This window comes from Bactrocera tryoni, chromosome 5, assembly GCF_016617805.1.
Source record: "Bactrocera tryoni isolate S06 chromosome 5, CSIRO_BtryS06_freeze2, whole genome shotgun sequence".
NCBI lineage: Eukaryota > Metazoa > Arthropoda > Insecta > Diptera > Tephritidae > Bactrocera > Bactrocera tryoni.
This window is the reverse complement of record NC_052503.1, coordinates 16,215,831-16,233,691: the sequence shown is the minus strand read 5'-3', so window position 1 is coordinate 16,233,691 and position 17,861 is coordinate 16,215,831. Positions and strand designations below refer to the sequence as shown.

Here is a 17,861-nt window from a genome sequence, read left to right as displayed (position 1 = left end):
AATAAGTATTTATGGAACCTAGAGTTTAGAAAGTTGAAGAAAGGAGTACACATCAAGTTTAAGGATAAGTGTATGTGAATGTCATGAGATCCACGAAAAAAAATCCGTGAAAATAACCTCTTTGAGACTTTATTGGAAATTAAGTTTGGGAAGGTCCCTGAGAAACAGCTAATGGAGCATACTCATTAATAATTTTATCTATCCATTTCATAACTAAAATACAGTGAAGTATTTGGACCTAAAATATAGAGATGTTCTTCGTCTTCTCATATTTTCAAAAACAAAATGATATTCCGCTTTCCAAGAGATTTCGAATAATAGATATCAATAGATCTCCGATAAGAGTTATTATTACCTTGTCCTCCAACAGAAAATATGTAGCTTGAAAGCTGTCTAAATTCCAGGAATGAACCCTGAATTCTTACGTAGTTTCATGAACCTATATGCAATTACATTTTTAAGTCGATCCTCTCCATAACTTCTTGAAACTTAAATATACAGATCTCAACAAGAATCCCAGCATTGGAAGATTTGCAAATTTGCATATATTATATGCTCTTCGGAATCGGATTAAAAGCAGGAAGACACATGACCAACAACAGAGCAGTAGAATGTCACAGCGTTATGATCCAGTCAGAAATGAGGGAAATGTTGGAGAAGATGACTATGGAGAAGAGGAACGTGATGGCGTTCATACGACTGTCGGGTCTACGTAACCGGAATGGACCCGGATTGTTTATACGGTCAGGGACTGTCATCTCGATAGAATTCTGCCGCTGCAGTCAACAATAAGAATGTGATGATATTAATGATATGGGCGCCAGATGGGTGTTGGAAAGGATGGGGATAGGGAAGATGAGTGCTATGATTTTGGCATCGAAGTTGGTTCCGATTTAAGTAATGTCGGTGAGGATAACGGTTCAGTAGATGGCGGCGATATTATTAGCATTAGAACGGCTTTCGGTGTAGGAAATATCAATAATGCAAGGCAACTTCAACAATCACTATCCTTACTGCAACCAGCCTAATAACTCTCTTACTTCTGGACCAAAGAAAAAATGCACTTTTACCATTCAGGTGGAGACACAGCTTGGGTCACGAAACATCATGACCAAATCAGTTACGGCAGTTCGACCTTGGAGTACTGTTACCCCATCATAAGGGCACCACCAGCACAAGATAAGTGTACCTATCTAAAAACTAACCTTATTTGTCGAAGAAAAAATGCACTTTTACCGATTTTTATACCACAGGCCAACTTTTTTTCTAAGTTTATTATAATTATTTCCGTTATACTTATTTTATTAATATAAATAACTGATGGAAGATAATTATCGTACTCTTGAACTCTTAACCGACAATTACGACAGGTTTAAAATCTAAAAGTTACTGATCCATGCGAGGTTAAATCTCGGAAAGAGATTGTCTTATCCCGAATCGACCCCGACATATCAAACATATAACCAGCTAACCCACATCTGACAGTCCTTTCCCTATGATCCGTCCCCGTGGAAACGGCACGGGGCTACCATTGGATGACCTCGTTGATAACTTATCTGAACCTTACCTCCCTAACAGGGACTATATAACCATTATAACAACAACAAATTAAAGTCCACAGTGGCTTTGAAGCTACACAAGTTTCCTGTCCAATCTCCACATTATATATATAGCCCTCGCACAAAAAAAATAAGTACGATTTTATAGCAAATCATTTATTTTATTTACTACTCAAAATATACAAGTATAAACAATTACTTTCGGCATGCACCCAAGACACAAGACACGTACTGAGTACTGAAATGTGTACCCGATGGACAACTACGACGGCGCTGCACTCCATTCACCGCCGAACAGTAATAGTACTTGGTACAATCTTCTGGATCGGCCGATAAACCAGCCACCGAACATCTGCCAGTGGAAGGAGACACCGTTGTGGTAGTGCCAGTACCTGAACCGCTAATCGCTGTTACTGCTGTTACTGCCGTTACGGTCGCCGTAGGAGAACTTGTTGTGATATCCACTTGTGTGTTGCCTTGTTGACAGCCATAACCGTTAAAGACCTCACCATCAGAACACCGATAAAGCGATGGATAGAGTACACGTTCATCTTGCTGCGAAAGCGCACGACAAATGTAGAAAACATTCGGACTATTCGGCCATGGATGCGCATCACCAACATTGTCACATTGAAATTGCGGCAACAAACAGATGGAATCTTGCAGTGTTGCCGTACATTGACCAGTTGCCGCATTGAATGCCTTGTTACCGTAACATTCTAGTGTTACCGCCACCAGAGTGACGCCCGCAAAGTAGCACATGTGATATTTCTGACAATCGTACGGATCGGGGAAGATACCCTGCGAGGTGCATGGAAAATTGCCATCCATGGCGAAGGGATGACACGGTCCGGTCGAATTGCTGCACATGCCGGCACGTGAGTTGCAGTAGAAGCCCTTGGCGGTGTCGCATATCTCAATGGGGATTGTCATCCAACCGCTGGAGTTACGCACGCATGTGGACAGCAATTCGCATGATTCACAAATGTTTCCGGTAGTTTGGCGACCCTCACAGGTATTCGTCTCACGCGGTTGTATCTGCGAGGCAGTCAACGCGAACCACATAGCCAACAGCAGGCTGCCGAACTGGGGAGAAGACAAAAGACAAAAAATATAAATTTTCAGTTATAAAGTGAGGTAATTATTGGTTTTGGGTAGGCTTATAAGTGTTTCTAAAAACTAAGGATACAATAAAAAAAATGTAACGGTATCGTTTTTTTAAAAAAAGAGCCGCTATTCTAGAGAAAGTGGCAATTTAGTAAGGTCGACAACCATCTTCGACGTATTCTGGAAATAACTATGAGCTTTTGCCTTTTTTGAAAAAAACTCTCCCAGTTTTTATTACGAAAGGTTTAAAGAGAGGTTTCTAACTCGTTTATATTTTCGTGTTGTTCTTATTTAAAAATTGGATCGCTAAATATCAAAATAATGGCAATATATTTCGAGACTGAAGATCTTAGAAAACGATTTATTTTTTTTATTTAAATAAAATTCCTCAGTTTGTTTATTCATAAATGGATTCTTCACAAAACTTTCAGGTTATCCATTTAAGTGTTCACCAACTTTTGGAATACGGTTTTCAATGGTCGAAAACTGTTTCAGTCACACTTTTCCATTCGTCACTGCACTGACTTCTATAACCGATCTTGGAATTTCGGAGTTAAACTCGCCAGAACTTTATTTCAAAAAGGAATATATTTATATATTTAATAATTATTCGAAAAAAATGGTAATGGAATAATAAATTTAGGAATTTAGGAAATTGTTCGACTACCCTCTGCTGATTTTTACATGTTTTTTATATATCAGATCTACGTATACTTTCTTGCCACGCATGCATCTTACCACGAGCACTGAATATGTATTAGAAAATTTCATATTTTCCTTTATTTTAAATCGAGGTACTTTTATTAATTTGAATTTTCGAATAAAAACTGTTCTTTACAATTTCTTAGCACGCACAATATTTAGCTTTTAGTAACACTAATTACAAACGTTGTAAATTTCAAACATTTAACACTTTTTGAACTTCTTCGCGTTATCTGAGTTAACTTTTTCAAAACGATCTTGCGCCTACGAAGTTTTTTACCACTCTGAAGCAACTTCTTGCAAGCATCCCAAATAAAAGCTCGATAAAATACTTAGAGGCCATCATATTCTTATTGAGAAATATATGCATGTCGATAAGTAGTTAGATATATATGTAGGTATGAATATGCATGAAGATATGCGTAATGACTCATGCTGCTTTTGGTTTGTTTGGCTTTTAAACGCTATCAGTAAATTCAAAGCAGTTCAAAGCAGCGCTGGCGTGAGAAATCTTTAGAAAGTTGGAGTAAATATTTATATTGCCGAAATGCCGAAACGCTTCAAGATGGCTCTAATGAAAACGCCTGTTCGTACCAAATAATTTCCGAAGTTTATTTGGCAAAAAATCTTTTCACTTTGCTTAGCAAATATTATAATAGACCATTTAATAGTTTTTTAATGGAGTTCTGTAAAAGATGTTGCAAAAGTTAATATTTAAACAAAGTAAACTATATTATTTACCAAATACCAATGATATATTAACCTATTTTGTACGATATTATAGTGATGGTGTTGAGCAGTGTCGATAATTTTTGAAAGCAAAATAATTATAGTAGTACGAAACCTATAGGAAAAGGAAGATGAAATAACAATTAATATAAAAACATATAAAAATATATATGTATATATTACCCTCGACCTGTGACCAAGAAGAGAAAGGATTGGGGTGGCTTGAATTTTTAAAAGTTACAACCGGTTTATATCGATTTATGTCCAGCAAAACTAAAAGTTGTATGAAAAAAAAATAAATGGCGAAGTTGTAGGTAAAAAAGGATCAACAAGTTAGGTGATAAACTTGCACTTTATGTGAAAAATTCAACTAATCAAAATTTTTTTATTAATATCTTTTACAAAAAAGAAACTGTTTCCTAAGCTTCTTATGATATTTTTTTCTTTCATTGCTGTTAGTTTGTCTTACGCTTTTTAAGGCTTTGATCCGACCTGATTTTTTTTTTATCTTTAGACACATACCTCACTTATTTAGAAATTCTAAGATGGTGGGTAGTCAATCGAATTGCAAAAGTAAATAGCCAAAATATGTGGAATTGTAGTTGGTGGTAGCTGCAATCTCAAATCTTCCTTCCTGTGATTTAATATTTACCTTTATATATGTTTACACATTGTACTCACATTAACATTTCAGGTAAGATAACAGCAACATTTAAAAGATTTTATTATATAATAAAACATTTTAACACACAATACACGTTTTACGCGAAAGACAAATTGAAAATATAATATTAAAACGAAGCAATAACCAAAGGAAACAATTGGCGGAAACAGAAATAATTATTTCACTCGTTAATGAAATTATGATTTGGCAGCACTTGCGAAAGTGTCAAATTGTTGACATTTCCCCATGTAAAACATTTATCACTTTTTGTCACATATTTCCTCATTCGTATCAGTTTTTTTATCAACTCTCACGTAAAAAATGTAAATATACCTCAAAGCCTCTTGAAAATTTAAATAATTTCGGCAGTAATCATGGAATTTCTGCACGAATCAATTGCGCTTGGTGTTGATTTGTTAATATTAGGGCTATGTGTTAAAGAATATGTCAGCTACAAGAAAAATGTGAACTGTCTCAAGGTTAGTGCAACAACCAACAGCTGATAGTGAGCTACAAATTTCATCTAAATCGCATGTGCTTTATGCTTTCCAGGCTGCCCCACAACTGGCTATAGATAGTGATCTCAAGAAATATGTGGGTGCACAAAAGGATAAAAAGATACCGTATGCTGTGGTGCGCGGCACGGTCACACCAATTGGTGTGCCAATGCGCAGCGTTATGTCGCCATCCGTAACTGGTGTCTTACAAATAATCAAACTCAGGTGATAACAATTACTTTAACGCTTTTTTGTTGTACAACAATTTACAATGTTTTGATTTGTAGTGAACATCGCGTTACGCGCGGCTTTGCCGGTTTCTGGACCGAACAACGCAAACTCATACATGTGTCATCGAACGAAATGCCTTTTGAGTTGCGCAACAACGAAAGTGGCGTTGAAATTATTGATGCATTAAGCGCTGCTGTGCTGGATTTGGATGTGGTGTATGACAACTATGAGCCATCCTCGCTTTCGTTTTTCGATCATGTTTTCGGCTTTTTCTCCGGTGTCAGACAAAAAGGTCTGCAGACAACAGAGGAAGTGTTGCGTGATGGTAGTTTCATTACAGCAATTGGTGAATTGGAGTTGGATGGTAAAACGTTACGTTTGCAACCATCGCCGGTGGGTCCACTCTTTTTAACGACCGCTACCAAGTCTACATTGATTAAAAAATTCGAAGAGGCTAAATCATCCATGCTGTAAGTGTTACGGTGCAACCACAGCTTTTCTTTTCTTTTTTATTGGTGTAATTTTATTATGTATGTATATATTTTTTGGTAGTGTTAAAATCTTTGTCTGCGGCACAATCTCAGCTATACTCATTGGTTACATAGTACGTAAGCTGTACAACAAAAAGAAGCAAGAACGTGATGAACGAAAAATCAAAGAAACTCTAGAGAAGGAGCGACGTGAGAGACGTGCACGTACACGCCCACTCAATCTAACCACTGAGCAGTTGTGTGTTGTATGCTCAACGAATCCCAAAGAGGTGAGTGAGTGTATACAAATTAAATTACTGTACAGTACTGTCAGTTATGCGTTTTTGTTTACATTTTTTTGTATCAAGAAATGACATTTTGCTTGAATTTTCTTTTTTTACAGGTCATAATATTGCCATGTGGACATGTGTGCATCTGTGAAGACTGCTCCGAAAAGATTCGTGTTACTTGCCCCGTATGCCGTGGCAAAATTGCGACAAAAGCTGCTGCTTTTATCGCTTAATATAAAATCAAAACAGTGGTTGCTTATACTTACATACATACAAGTATGTAAACATCATAAAATCTGCATTGCATTCGCTGCAATAAAGTGTTAAGTAGTTATATTAAGTGCGAGCACAACTTTTGGACTTGTTGCAACAAATGTAACAAAACTTAATTTATTTAATAATTAATTAGTTCATGGCATAGTAACAATTTATAAAATCTTTGGAAGGTATTAAGGTACAAACAAATGTGTGTAGTAGCAATATGCCGTTATGTAGGTACAATTTCAAACAAAAAACGGTACAATAAATGCATAAAGACAAAATTAAATTGTTAAGCCTTAAGTATAACGGATTTAGTTTTCCATTATTTGTTTGTATTTGCGTTGATCTTCAAGCATTTGCAGAAAAACTCGATACTTGCGATTGTGATAGTCCGCAGTGGATTTTTTCGGTTTTAACAGTACACCAGTGCCGCCCATTTCCTTCGAAGTAGCCTGAAATATCATTCATAAAGGATTATAGTAAGAATAAGAATAAAACATAATTTCTTCATTATATAAACGAAAATATTCGGTTACCCACCTCTAAATTTCCATAAACGTTTGCGGCACATGCGCCCAACATGGCGGCACCGACCAATACCATTTCCTGCTCATCTGGTATCACAGCGGCTAATCGGCAGATATCGGCGTGTGCTTGCACATACACGCTGTTCTTTGCTAAGCCACCACAAAACAGCATACTGCTGTAGGGCACACGCTTAAATTTCTCGACGAGGTTATCAATAATGTGACGGGTGCCATACTATTGATAAAAAAATGAGCATAAAAATAGAGTTCAAGTGCTTTCATTGTTTATCAATAAATAATGATGTTACTCACAGCTAATGCTTGTACAAATGCCAAATACAAGAGCGCCAACGACTCCTCATCGGCGTTCATATTGAGGCCCGATATCTAAATTGTATTAAATGACGGTAGTTAATGTAATATTTTTATATGATGCAAGTTGTATACGTTTTATTACATATGCAAAAAGCTATTTAATACTTACCATGCCCCTCAAATTGGGATCAGCGATAGGCGAACGATTGCCATGAAAATCTGGCCAAACATGCAATTCATTGGTCAAAAAGCAAATATCATCGTAACCGCGTTCCAAACGCATCTTCTCCAATAGATTATTTAAATATTGATATATGTGCCTGAAATGTAAAAGGCATCAAAAACGTTGCAACAGTAGTCAAATCATGTGAACTCACTCATTTTTGCCTAATTTCGCTTGTATGTCGGCATATTGTGTATGCGTTTTTACAATGAAATCCAATAATATACCAGCAGCGCTCTGACCACCTTCGTTGAGGTAGTAATTCGGCAGTATGGCACCGCGGTAAGGACCCCACACACCATGTGCCAGGCAAGGCTCGCGTGTCAAGCTCATGTGGCAGGTGGAAGTGCCGCATATAAGCGCCAATTTGCCTTGTAGATTCTCCAATATTGCTTCCAGTGGCTTATCACTCGCTGCCAATGCGGCACGACAACCAAACATGCCCAACGCACCGGCGTGTGCGTCAATTAGCGAGGTACCAACGATTGTACCAGGCAACAGTGAGAGCTCTTTGGCAGCTTCCGCTGTTAAACCTATTATGTATGAATATAAATTTCCGTTATTTATTTAGAATTATTTAGATACGTGTTTTAAAATCAGTTTTTATTTACCTGCGCCCACCGCCGAACCCGGCTCACAGATGCGCTGTCCAATTATTTCGAAATCATTTGCGCATAAATCATCCAAACCGATTTGCTTTAAAAAATCTGCGCTCCAACGCATATGCATAGCATCGTAATTCCATTTGCAAACTACTGAACACAGCGAACGCGTGTCAACGCCTGTGCTGCGCCATGTAAGAAAATCGGGCAGATCAAAAGCACGCCAGACTTTACTCCATGTACTTTGTAGATTCTTTTTCAACCACAACAATTTCGGTATTTCCATCTCCAGTGATACTTGTCCGCCCACATACTGCAGCAGCTCGTGTTTAGTCGCATTAATAAGTGTGGCTTCGGCATGTGCACGATGATCCATCCACAATATGATATTCTGCTCGCTTTTGCCGGTGCGGCTGACAGTGAGAGATTCACCATTTTTGCCCAATATCACCAAGGAGCAGGTGGCATCAAAGGAGATAGCTTTTATGCTTTCCTTCTTGGTGTCTTTTGTGACTTCCTGTGAAAATATATAAAGTTTTTATTGGATTCTTGATTTCGGTCAGTCAGAAAACTTTGTTATTTGAAAAGGTATCTTTACAAATTTGGCATGAATTAATTCTCAATGCAACGGCACAATCTCGGAGCAAATTTTGAGATCGGACCACTATATATACTGTCATACAAACTGACCGATCGAATTCGAGTTAAAGAATTGTTTTTTCTGTAAGAAAGCGGCTGTGAAAAGTGCTGCCAAAGATAAGGTTAATTTCTTGGGTTTTATAATTAAAAAAAAGCTATTGTTTAATTTCTAATATCAAAATTATTTTATTATAGTTTATGTTTTATTATATTTACATAATGTATTTTATTTTATTATTACACTTTAAGTTATCAACAAATCCAACTAATGCAACAATTTCTCCATTGTATTCGTAAACATTTGTCTATGATCACTTTGTAATCGGTCTAATCAAAATATAAAGGTTATACACGAAGGTTAAACTCACTCTTTATCGGCAAAACACAAAACAATATAATATACCAACGACACTAATTTATCTAATCTCAAGAAAAGTTGAAATTTGCCTCCCGCGTTTAATCTTTTGTTTAAAAATTCAAATATTAACCGCATCCTGTTTCAACTAAGTAGAGGATTTCCAACAGTTATTCTAGCAAATCGTTGGTATTTTTTTTAAATGATATTTTTTTATGTGTTAGTACATGTTTAAACCTGACTAAGGATTGTTTTTCTTTTGCTGCAAATATCGCTAAATTTCATCTCACCTTCACACAATGACACACTGCACTCCAAATATCCTCGGATGATTGTTCATAGTAATCGCGCTCGGGGTTCCAAGTCTGTATTGGTTTCACACACTGCTTCAATACCTTTCCCTTCAAATCGACCAGTGCAGCACGGGCACTGCCCGTGCCTATATCAACACCTACAAAGAACGTTTCGGTCATGGCGAGCTAAGTGAAGCGTGTTATCAATATTCTTCAGACGACGCAAAGCAAAGCGAACGTTAAAAACCGGTCTAAGTGTTTTTTCAAATATATACGCAATTTTTACTAATAATGTCCGTCGATAATGCACTACTTAACTCCCCGACTGGCGTCAGCAATCTGAAACTGTTCAGAACTTCTAGTTTTCGATTAACCTGCTGCTACACGCCTTTTGCCGTGTTGTAGTTTCTTTTTAAAGCATTATCAGTCAAAAAATTTGCGTCAAAATATTTAAGCTAAAATATATTGATAAAGTAGATCGACTAACTAGTTTATTAAGTTAATTATTAAGTTTATTAGTAATTATCGCGTACTAGCTTATGTATTAGCTTTTGTTTCTATATTTTGACTTGAAAGAGAATAGTTCAAAATTTGCCACAATCTGATGTAATCTCAGTAAGTACTCACAGAGCTCAAAGTGTATTCGTGCGATGTGCAGGTGGCACCTGCTCTACGTAGGGGGCTATCAATGAAGTGTAGACAAGAGCGTAAATAAATTGAAAATATTAGTTAATCACACTTTGAGCTCATAAATTGCTCTCCATGCAAGTGATGTGGGCAGAAGTGTTTAATTGTACACAGCTTTGAGATAGTAGTGGCACCTAAGAGCTTCATTACAATTATTCCGACATACATGTGTATTATACCTATATATGTTCTCTGACATCTGTACAAAATGTTAAAGCTTTTATTTAAACATAAAATATCAATGCAGCTTCCATTACATGAGCCCAGGTTGGTATAGGTGAAAGACACTGTCGGTAGCGATTCCGGATAAAGCGGATACACTTAAATGTTCAAATCTAACGGTATTTTAATTTGTGTGGAAACTTTTTTAGTCCATCAGTTGTTGTTGTAACGGCCGAAAATATCACTTAAGTAATTTGAATTCCATTCCACTTCTCGACTCTCGGGGGAACGGTGTAATACTTTTAATTTCGTAAAGTTTCATCTCGAATATTTTGACACTTGGTCTCGAGGTACCTACAAACCCGTGTTCACTAATAAAAGATTTACTAGGTTTGACCATGGTGTATTTTTTGCAGATCACCTTCTTTGAAAGTGGGATCTTAACAATGCTAATAAGTTCCCTTTTGGGTAGAAGTAGAAGCTTTTTGGTCTGCTCACCATCCACTCTACCGCAAAGAAACTTTGTGGTGTACCGTGCGTTGCTAGTGCTCCAAGTAGTACGGTGTTCCTCTAGAGTACATTCCTTCAAACAACCATTGAAAGAGATGGGGTCCGAGCAGGCTAAATCGGCTGCCGGTTTGTTTCCTTCTTTTCTTGTAAGACTGGCCTACCAGATGATATTTAGCGAGTTACCCCCTGCGAGTATAATTATTGTCTCCTTGCAAAACTTGAAGCCGTAAACTTTAGTATAGGCGCTACGAATAGCCTTAATTGCTGCTTCGCTGTCCACTTGAAGGTTTATGGATTTGCTGGTTAGAGCAGAAGCTCACTTCTCGCCTTCTGCTAACCAACAATTTCGGCTTGAAAAACTAAATTTCTTTTGAAGTTATATTCTTCAAAGCCTCTATAAAGTATCTATATAAATGATCAACGTGACGAGCTGAGTCGATTTAGCAATGTCTGTAGGTCTGCCCTACTGTCTTTCTGTATATATCTTGCATATCTTTATTTGTGAAGGGTATTCTAAGGCAATCGAAGTTAACGTTTTTTCATGTTTTAATTAAAATTTAAATTTTTCGGAAGATTCTTCTAATATCACATCTGGCAACCCCCATTGTCTGATTACGAGAACAGCTGATTTATGTTTATGTTCGAAAATCAACAAATCAATGTGATATTCTAACAAAAATGGTGAGGATCAAAAATCGGTAAATAATTAATGAAATACCTTATAAACCCTTCTAAATATTAGCAAATTTTAGTTATGTAGTCGTCAGGATAGTGCCAGAAAAACCGACGAATATATTAAAAATTGACGATGCCGTACTAGCAAAATCTGTGCTGCGCAATGTGAAAAAGTACTACGGCGACTATGGACTGGGTACTGTAGAGCATGGTTTTCGAGTGAAATACTGTAATGAACGCACGAAAATAGCAATAATGAGATGCCTACATCGGTCACATCGTACGTTGACGAGTACGCTGCCGTTGATAACTATGGTAAGTACATGAGTATAAGTGAGACAAAGAAAATAAATATTTATCCTAATATGTAGATCGGAGATGTGCGTGCAAAATTCCATACGCTTTACGTCGGTGCTACTATAATACATTGCAACAAGTTCATAATAAATCACCAGCAAAGATTTTTGGACGAAATGGTGGGTCAAATCGCGTCTGCGAAGGAACGCAAGGACTTCATCAAACGTGTTATGGAATTCGATCTAGAGCAATAGCAACGTTGTGTTTCAATAGCAATTTACTTAATATCGTAGAGTAAATAAGTTTAATTTTTTTTATATATTTTTTTGTTTTTATTTACACCCATGGTAGTCTAAAGCTATAAGAAAAATGTTACATTCATACATAATTAGGTGGTATATCAATTTAATGAAGCACCGAAATAAATAAAGTGCTTTCTTGTTGGTAATACATATGTATCTGCTAAATTTGATTCATTTTTTACCTCACAAAATATATTAATTACTATTAACATTACTCACTACAGGCTAAAGTCAAAACTACAGCTAAGAAGTGTTTGTTGTCAAATCGAACTACTCGCAATTACTACACTAATTTTGGTATCGTTATAGTAACAAACATTTACAAATTTACTAATTAATGTAAAAGATATTCATAAATTTTTACACGTTTAAACTTCTACTAAGAACTTGCGGCTTGAAGAACGCTCCCAAACTCTGAAGGCGTTAAGCGCGTACTTGAACTTTTGTTGAAAATCTCGCATAGTCATTTTGTGTTTTTTGCTGTACACATTTAAATATATGCCCAATACTACAACTAAACCTGACCAAAGATATCTGCAAGCAAAAAATAATATTTTTTTAATATGTATATGCCGTTTTTCTCTTATTTTATTACTTACTGCCAGGTAAATGGCTTGCTGAAGAAAACAAACGATAATGCGATCGTTACTGCTTTTCTTGCTGTCGTCACGGTGGCAGCTACTGGCGCGCCACTGCTTCGCACCAAAGCCAACACAAACTGGATGCCCAGATAACCTGATAAACTGAAGAAGAAACCATAGCCGAAAGTTTCCACTATGTGCTAGAATAAAAAACAGGAATAAAATATATTTTCTTAGTATTTATGAAATTTTCCTGAAACTCACCTCAAGACAAAAGGCAAAACCGCTGAAAAAATTACCAGTCACCATCAGTATAACCAGAAGGTAAATAAAGCCCAACCCATAAGAATAAAGCACAACTTCACTGCTGGATGCTTTATGTTCTCGCATTGCTTTTTCCTGCACATTTCCGATAGCTGCATCACAAAGCAGTGCCGCTGATATCATGGCGACACCGGTGAGATCGAAATTCGGTGAGACCTGCGAATCGGCTAGCGTGAACCAGGCCAGTCCAATGCACATGGCAAAAGCGGCAGCAAAATCAAGTGGCCCATAACGCTTTCCTTGTATCAAAATGCTGCCCACCAACACTGGTATCAATTTGCAACATTTGAATATCACCTGCGTGGGATAGTTAAGATAGCCCAGACTAGAATTCGACAGTCCCATAGTGCCGAGTGTTAGTGCGGCAAGTAGAAAATAAGTACGCATTGGTATACGACGCTCAGATGTCTCAACACTACCACCTGGCAGTAATAGAGCTCTACGTCTAGTCTCTAGATCACGTTCAATTACACCGAAACAAATGTAATAACCGAATTGTACAAGTGTGAGAAACCATCCGTACGGCTTAAAACCTTCAACCGTAAAAATTAGTTCCTGCAGATACCCATAAATAAGGTATAGCACAAAAACACCTGCACAGCTCAAAAGGAATTGTGTGGTGCGGTTGTAGTAGGTAAGATTGAAGCAAAGAATTCGCAATTCAGGTGGATTATCGGAGTCGGTTGATGTTTTACTGCCGTTACTATTCACTTTAACCGACGCCATTTCTAAGCTACTCTATATTTCGTTCTATTTAATTAACGCACTTTTCATCACCGGCAAATTGTTGGCTAAAGCTTTTTATCTGCAAACGAATTCTAAGCAAAATCTTTGTTTACTTATCAACCGCCACATTTACATTCTTTCTAACTTCGAAATTCGATTATTCAAGATGTTCTATTAAGGGTCGTATACACGTAGATATTGAGCGTGTTGTTGGAAAGTTGTGTGTTCGAATTTTAAAAAAAATTTGCCAATTGTTTTTATAGAAAAAGCCATTATAAATAAAAAAGTAAAAACTCATATTCGAAAAAATTTTTGTTTAATATTTTAAATGAATCACGGTATGTAATTAAAAAATTCGCTTCAACAGAAATTGATGTGGCAACCTATATGAACTGGAGAAAATAGAGAAAAGAAAGACGAAGAATATATTGACAGTGATGTCAAATGGGACATTTTCATATATTTTCAGTTTATTCTTTAATCGGTTGAGTGAATGTTGTTCAATATTTCGCACTACTCAAAAGTTAACAAGTACAATAAATAGATGTGAGTAATTAATTTCAATTTGAGTGCGTGAAGTAAAACGACTATACTTGTAAGTGTGCGAAAACATCGGTAAAATAAATTTTCTCCTATCTATAAAAGGTTGGTCGCTACGTTTCGCCAAATTTTATTAATTAATTGCGTATTGGGCAGTGATTTGTGGTTTTAATATGAATAAATTAATGAATGTTGCTGATAACTAAATTGTGTTGTGAAAATATTTATTCTTATAGTACGATTTAATTGATTTGGTTTGTGTTTATTTTTTTTTTCTAGTTGGAATTTTATATATCAAATATAAAAGCTGTGGAAAACCGGTTTAATGTCTGCTTAGCGCATTGTTTGTTTTTTTTTACTGCTGGAAAAAATCTGCGATGATGCTGTAATATATAAAAATAACGCGAAATTACTAATAAGTCAATAAAAGATTGGTGAAAAGTGTTAATGTATGCAAAGAGAAAGCAATTTTTTAAAAGTAAACGAAATATTAAAATATCAAAAAAGATATTTTTATGAAAACATTCAAACCAGTGCTAAGTGAATACATTATCATCATATTAGAGAAGCATTTCTTGTGTAATGAAGTAAAGGTAGGTGTCTTGTTTATGCCAATAGGTAGTTACCTATCGAAGTTAAAACCGAAAAATATGCATTGTCACATAACTATTCGCAAATTTTTAGTTTTCTTCTGCAACCACGTATAACAATCAAGTTATTTGTTTCGAAAAGAGTTATCTGCTTCTCCACAATTTACGCTTTAGGTAATTGCTCTAGCCCAGTCAATTAAAAAATCGCTTTCGCCATTCCACTTCTTTTCCATTCGTTTAACAAAGTATTTTCTCCATTTTGTTTATTCTTTATATTCTGCTCGCATTTCTTTAGGTAGTGTTTTTCTTTGCTTTATTTTTTTAAATTACTCTGTACTTGTGTACGTCTTTATCGGGTACAAGTGGTTTAATGTATTTGTTTGCATGTGTGTTCTATATCTCATGGCTTTCGCTTAGAAGCACGACTAAAAGATACTTCTACACATATGCTTGAACAATAGTACATACAAGCCTGTGTGTACCATATACATATGTAGGTATGCATGTAAGTATGTAAATATATAATGACCTTAAAATAGGGCGAATTTAAAGGGACAGAGACGTAATTAATGTGAGGGTGGGTGAGTGTTTCTGTATGTTATCTGTACGTTTTTAATGCATTCTATGTCATGCTGATGCCAAAATTAAGCCCATAAAAACGAAAAAAGCTAAATTTTTCCTCCGTATAGAAGATTAGTTAGTTGTGTGCGCTTTTTTGTGAGATATGTTGAAATTACTACGTGTTTTTATTTGTACATAAAAATGTGTCGTTATTTGTGAAAAATATACTTGTACAAGTTAAAAGCCATAACATTTAAAAACTTATTTATTTGATAGTATTATCTACACTCGTAATATTTCTAAACCACAAGATAATTACTTCATCAAAGAAAAATTTCCAAAAATTAAAATTTATTATGTATTTATTTTCCTTATAAATCATAATCCTATACACATGTGAGTTTTTCTTGTTTTTCATGCAAACAAGAATCCGCCGCTATACAATTTTCTATAGAGATGCTGTGCGCAGTAGGTACAAGTTGGTACGTAAATATGTATGCTGATGTATTAAATAAACAAACACCCCTCCCAAACCGCCCAAGCGGCCGCTGATTTCAATTGATTGTGTCTGCCCGCATAGTTTTTATTTAAAAAGAACATTTCCATCGTGCGCTTGGGGAGTGTCTAAACGTTTGCGGCATTGAGAAGAGAAGAACGCGCGTCCACACATATAGACAGACGTATGCATAGAAAATGAAATGCATTCAAACGGGAAATACTAGTTTATCATGTAAGAGCAATGCCGCAGTCGGCAGTTCGTCTGCAACATGACTCTGACTTTCAAACGTCTGCAACAGTGAGTGAGTGCCACTGCTTGCTTCCTTGAAACAATTTTATATACTAGATACTTATGTTTATTTACTAATGATAATGGAAACTGCAGTGCAGTACATATAGTACGAGTATATGCTGTGGAATTAAGTTACAAGTTATGTGCTTGCTTTACACAGTTGTGTGCAAAAAAGTGGCAGTATGTTGTATAAGTATTATTCATAATTTATAGTCGTGTTCTAATTTTAATGAAAGTTAAAAAAATGTGAAATGGTGTGTGGCGAGCTGAGTCGATTTAGACTTGCCCGTCTGTCTGTGTTTACGTCTGTATATATACGAACTGGCGCCTCAGCGTTCGAAATTCCGATCTAAAATTTTGCACTCAACCTTTTCCTTCCAAGAATTAGAATTATTTTTCAGATATTATAGTAAAATAGGCGGTCCTCTAGCATTAGCTGCCATACAAACTGGGCAATTAAAGTCATGTCCTTGAATAGAAAACTTCTTTATTTGTCAAAATATCTTCATGAAATTTGGCACGAATCTTTATGCGAGGTAACGGTACAATCTCATAAGAAATTTTACAAATCGGTCCACTATAGCATATAGCTGCCATACAAACTTAGCAATTAAAGACATGTCCTTGTATGGAAAACTTCTTTATTTGTCAAAATATCTTCATGAAATTCGGCACGAATATTTATGGAAAGTAACGGTACAACCTCCGAAGAAATTTTTCAAATCGGACCACTATAGCATATAGCTGCCATACAAACGGTACGAAGAAATCAAGTTCTAGTATCAAAAACTATTTTATTTGTCAAACTATATTCACGAAATTTAGCATAGGTTTTTATCTGAGGCAACGCTAAATTTTCCCAACAAATGTTTTCAAATCGGACCACTATAGCATATAGCTGCCATACAAACCAATCAATTTAAATCATGTCCTTGTATGAAAACTTTTTTTATTTGTTGAGATATCTCTTCGAAATTCGGCGTGAAATATAATCCGAAGTAACGGTATAATCTCTGAAGAAATAGTTCAAATCGGACCACTTTTGCGTATAGCTGGCTTACAAACTGAGCGATCAAAATCAAGATAAAGCTCTTTTTATACACTTTTATGCCATAAAAAATGCACATGAGAAGGGTATTATAGCTTCGGTGCAACCTTAGTTAAAATTTAATCAAACCATTTAATTAGTATATAGTACTACTTCCAGTTCCATTCTTGCATGGCAATTCAAGTCTGGTTGCCATGTGTACACAGCTCTCCTATGCACTCGCTTAGAACATGTGCGACGCCGGCAAAGTGCATTGTGCCTGATTTCTAATAATATATATCAGTCTGCTAGTATTCTCCTAAACATTGTAACTTGTGCGAATAAGATGGCGTAAGGCAAGATTTTTTGCTGACGCCGCGAAATACGATGTAAATTACTGGCAATGGAACTATGTGATTACATACGAACATACGCTTATGCGTTCCTATGTTTGTTTGCATATTTCTCATAATACACAAAGCTTTGCTCTACATGAAACTGACACTTTCAAGAATCCTGACATTGAGAAAAATTAATATTCACAGTTCTGTTTAGAGGAACACCAGCGAAACGCAAGTGTATAGAATGCAATATGTTTGTTTGTATACTCGTATATATGTGAAAT

General features: G+C 36.0%; 6 protein-coding genes across 13 annotated transcripts in view; 3 read left to right on the top strand and 3 right to left on the bottom strand.

Annotated features, from left to right (window-relative positions):
* Window positions 1-1,754: 1,754 nt before the first annotated feature.
* LOC120778480 lies at window positions 1,755-3,439 on the bottom strand. Its single transcript, XM_040110296.1, has 2 exons — window positions 3,405-3,439; window positions 1,755-2,645 (listed from the first exon to the last, which is right to left on the bottom strand). The coding sequence occupies exons 1-2, from the start codon at window positions 3,435-3,437 to the stop codon at window positions 1,755-1,757; spliced, it is 924 nt and encodes a 307-aa protein (XP_039966230.1). The 5' UTR covers window positions 3,438-3,439.
* A 1,696-nt stretch (window positions 3,440-5,135) lies between these two features.
* On the top strand, window positions 5,136-6,796 carry LOC120776829 (mitochondrial E3 ubiquitin protein ligase 1). Its single transcript, XM_040107850.1, has 5 exons — window positions 5,136-5,240; window positions 5,314-5,483; window positions 5,546-5,959; window positions 6,042-6,249; window positions 6,363-6,796. The coding sequence occupies exons 1-5, from the start codon at window positions 5,136-5,138 to the stop codon at window positions 6,480-6,482; spliced, it is 1,017 nt and encodes a 338-aa protein (XP_039963784.1). The 3' UTR covers window positions 6,483-6,796.
* A 6-nt stretch (window positions 6,797-6,802) lies between these two features.
* On the bottom strand, window positions 6,803-9,945 carry LOC120776827 (FGGY carbohydrate kinase domain-containing protein). Its single transcript, XM_040107847.1, has 7 exons — window positions 9,462-9,945; window positions 8,187-8,694; window positions 7,730-8,108; window positions 7,522-7,672; window positions 7,350-7,424; window positions 7,051-7,272; window positions 6,803-6,962 (listed from the first exon to the last, which is right to left on the bottom strand). Exons 1-7 carry the CDS (start codon window positions 9,642-9,644, stop codon window positions 6,822-6,824), a joined length of 1,659 nt encoding a protein of 552 aa, XP_039963781.1. The 5' UTR covers window positions 9,645-9,945; the 3' UTR covers window positions 6,803-6,821.
* A 1,490-nt stretch (window positions 9,946-11,435) lies between these two features.
* On the top strand, window positions 11,436-12,253 carry LOC120776830 (ribonuclease P/MRP protein subunit POP5). Its single transcript, XM_040107851.1, has 3 exons — window positions 11,436-11,521; window positions 11,576-11,813; window positions 11,870-12,253. Exons 1-3 carry the CDS (start codon window positions 11,502-11,504, stop codon window positions 12,047-12,049), a joined length of 438 nt encoding a protein of 145 aa, XP_039963785.1. The 5' UTR covers window positions 11,436-11,501; the 3' UTR covers window positions 12,050-12,253.
* LOC120776828 (adenosine 3'-phospho 5'-phosphosulfate transporter 2) lies at window positions 12,184-13,862 on the bottom strand. The gene is made up of 3 exons (XM_040107849.1): window positions 12,943-13,862; window positions 12,697-12,878; window positions 12,184-12,631 (listed from the first exon to the last, which is right to left on the bottom strand). Exons 1-3 carry the CDS (start codon window positions 13,726-13,728, stop codon window positions 12,466-12,468), a joined length of 1,134 nt encoding a protein of 377 aa, XP_039963783.1. The 5' UTR covers window positions 13,729-13,862; the 3' UTR covers window positions 12,184-12,465.
* A 360-nt stretch (window positions 13,863-14,222) lies between these two features.
* Window positions 14,223-17,861, top strand: part of LOC120777015 (protein draper) — a 51,836-nt gene continuing 48,197 nt past the window's right edge. For 7 of the 8 annotated variants that reach the window (XM_040108128.1, XM_040108127.1, XM_040108126.1 and 4 more), the window contains exons 1-2: window positions 14,223-14,373; window positions 14,548-14,861. The gene's annotated coding sequence lies outside the window, so the exon portion shown is untranslated. The remainder of the gene's footprint in view (window positions 14,374-14,547; window positions 14,862-17,861) is intronic. The other variant, XM_040108121.1, reaches the window with a different exon arrangement.

Bases quoted from the DNA above. Each gene is read 5' to 3' on its own strand.
- LOC120776830 (XM_040107851.1), top strand. From the start codon at position 11,502: ATGGTGAGGATCAAAAATCG. The intron at 11,522-11,575 runs GTAAATAATTAA...AGCAAATTTTAG, and splicing joins ATGGTGAGGATCAAAAATCG to TTATGTAGTCGTCAGGATAG. The intron at 11,814-11,869 runs GTAAGTACATGA...CCTAATATGTAG, and splicing joins CGCTGCCGTTGATAACTATG to ATCGGAGATGTGCGTGCAAA.
- LOC120776829 (XM_040107850.1), top strand. From the start codon at position 5,136: ATGGAATTTCTGCACGAATCAATTGCGCTTGGTGTTGATTTGTTAATA. The intron at 5,960-6,041 runs GTAAGTGTTACG...ATTTTTTGGTAG, and splicing joins GAGGCTAAATCATCCATGCT to TGTTAAAATCTTTGTCTGCG. The intron at 6,250-6,362 runs GTGAGTGAGTGT...CTTTTTTTACAG, and splicing joins GCTCAACGAATCCCAAAGAG to GTCATAATATTGCCATGTGG.
- LOC120776828 (XM_040107849.1), bottom strand. From the start codon at position 13,728: ATGGCGTCGGTTAAAGTGAATAGTAACGGCAGTAAAACATCAACCGAC. The intron at 12,879-12,942 runs GTGAGTTTCAGG...TTTTTATTCTAG, and splicing joins GTTTTGCCTTTTGTCTTGAG to CACATAGTGGAAACTTTCGG. The intron at 12,632-12,696 runs GTAAGTAATAAA...TTTTGCTTGCAG, and splicing joins AGCAAGCCATTTACCTGGCA to ATATCTTTGGTCAGGTTTAG.
- LOC120778480 (XM_040110296.1), bottom strand. From the start codon at position 3,437: ATGAAATTTTCTAATACATATTCAGTGCTCGTG. The intron at 2,646-3,404 runs GTAAGATGCATG...TCTTCTCCCCAG, and splicing joins ATACATATTCAGTGCTCGTG to TTCGGCAGCCTGCTGTTGGC.
- LOC120776827 (XM_040107847.1), bottom strand. From the start codon at position 9,644: ATGACCGAAACGTTCTTTGTAGGTGTTGATATAGGCACGGGCAGTGCC. The intron at 7,425-7,521 runs GTAAGTATTAAA...AATACAATTTAG, and splicing joins ATCCCAATTTGAGGGGCATG to ATATCGGGCCTCAATATGAA. The intron at 6,963-7,050 runs GTGGGTAACCGA...ATGATATTTCAG, and splicing joins ACGTTTATGGAAATTTAGAG to GCTACTTCGAAGGAAATGGG.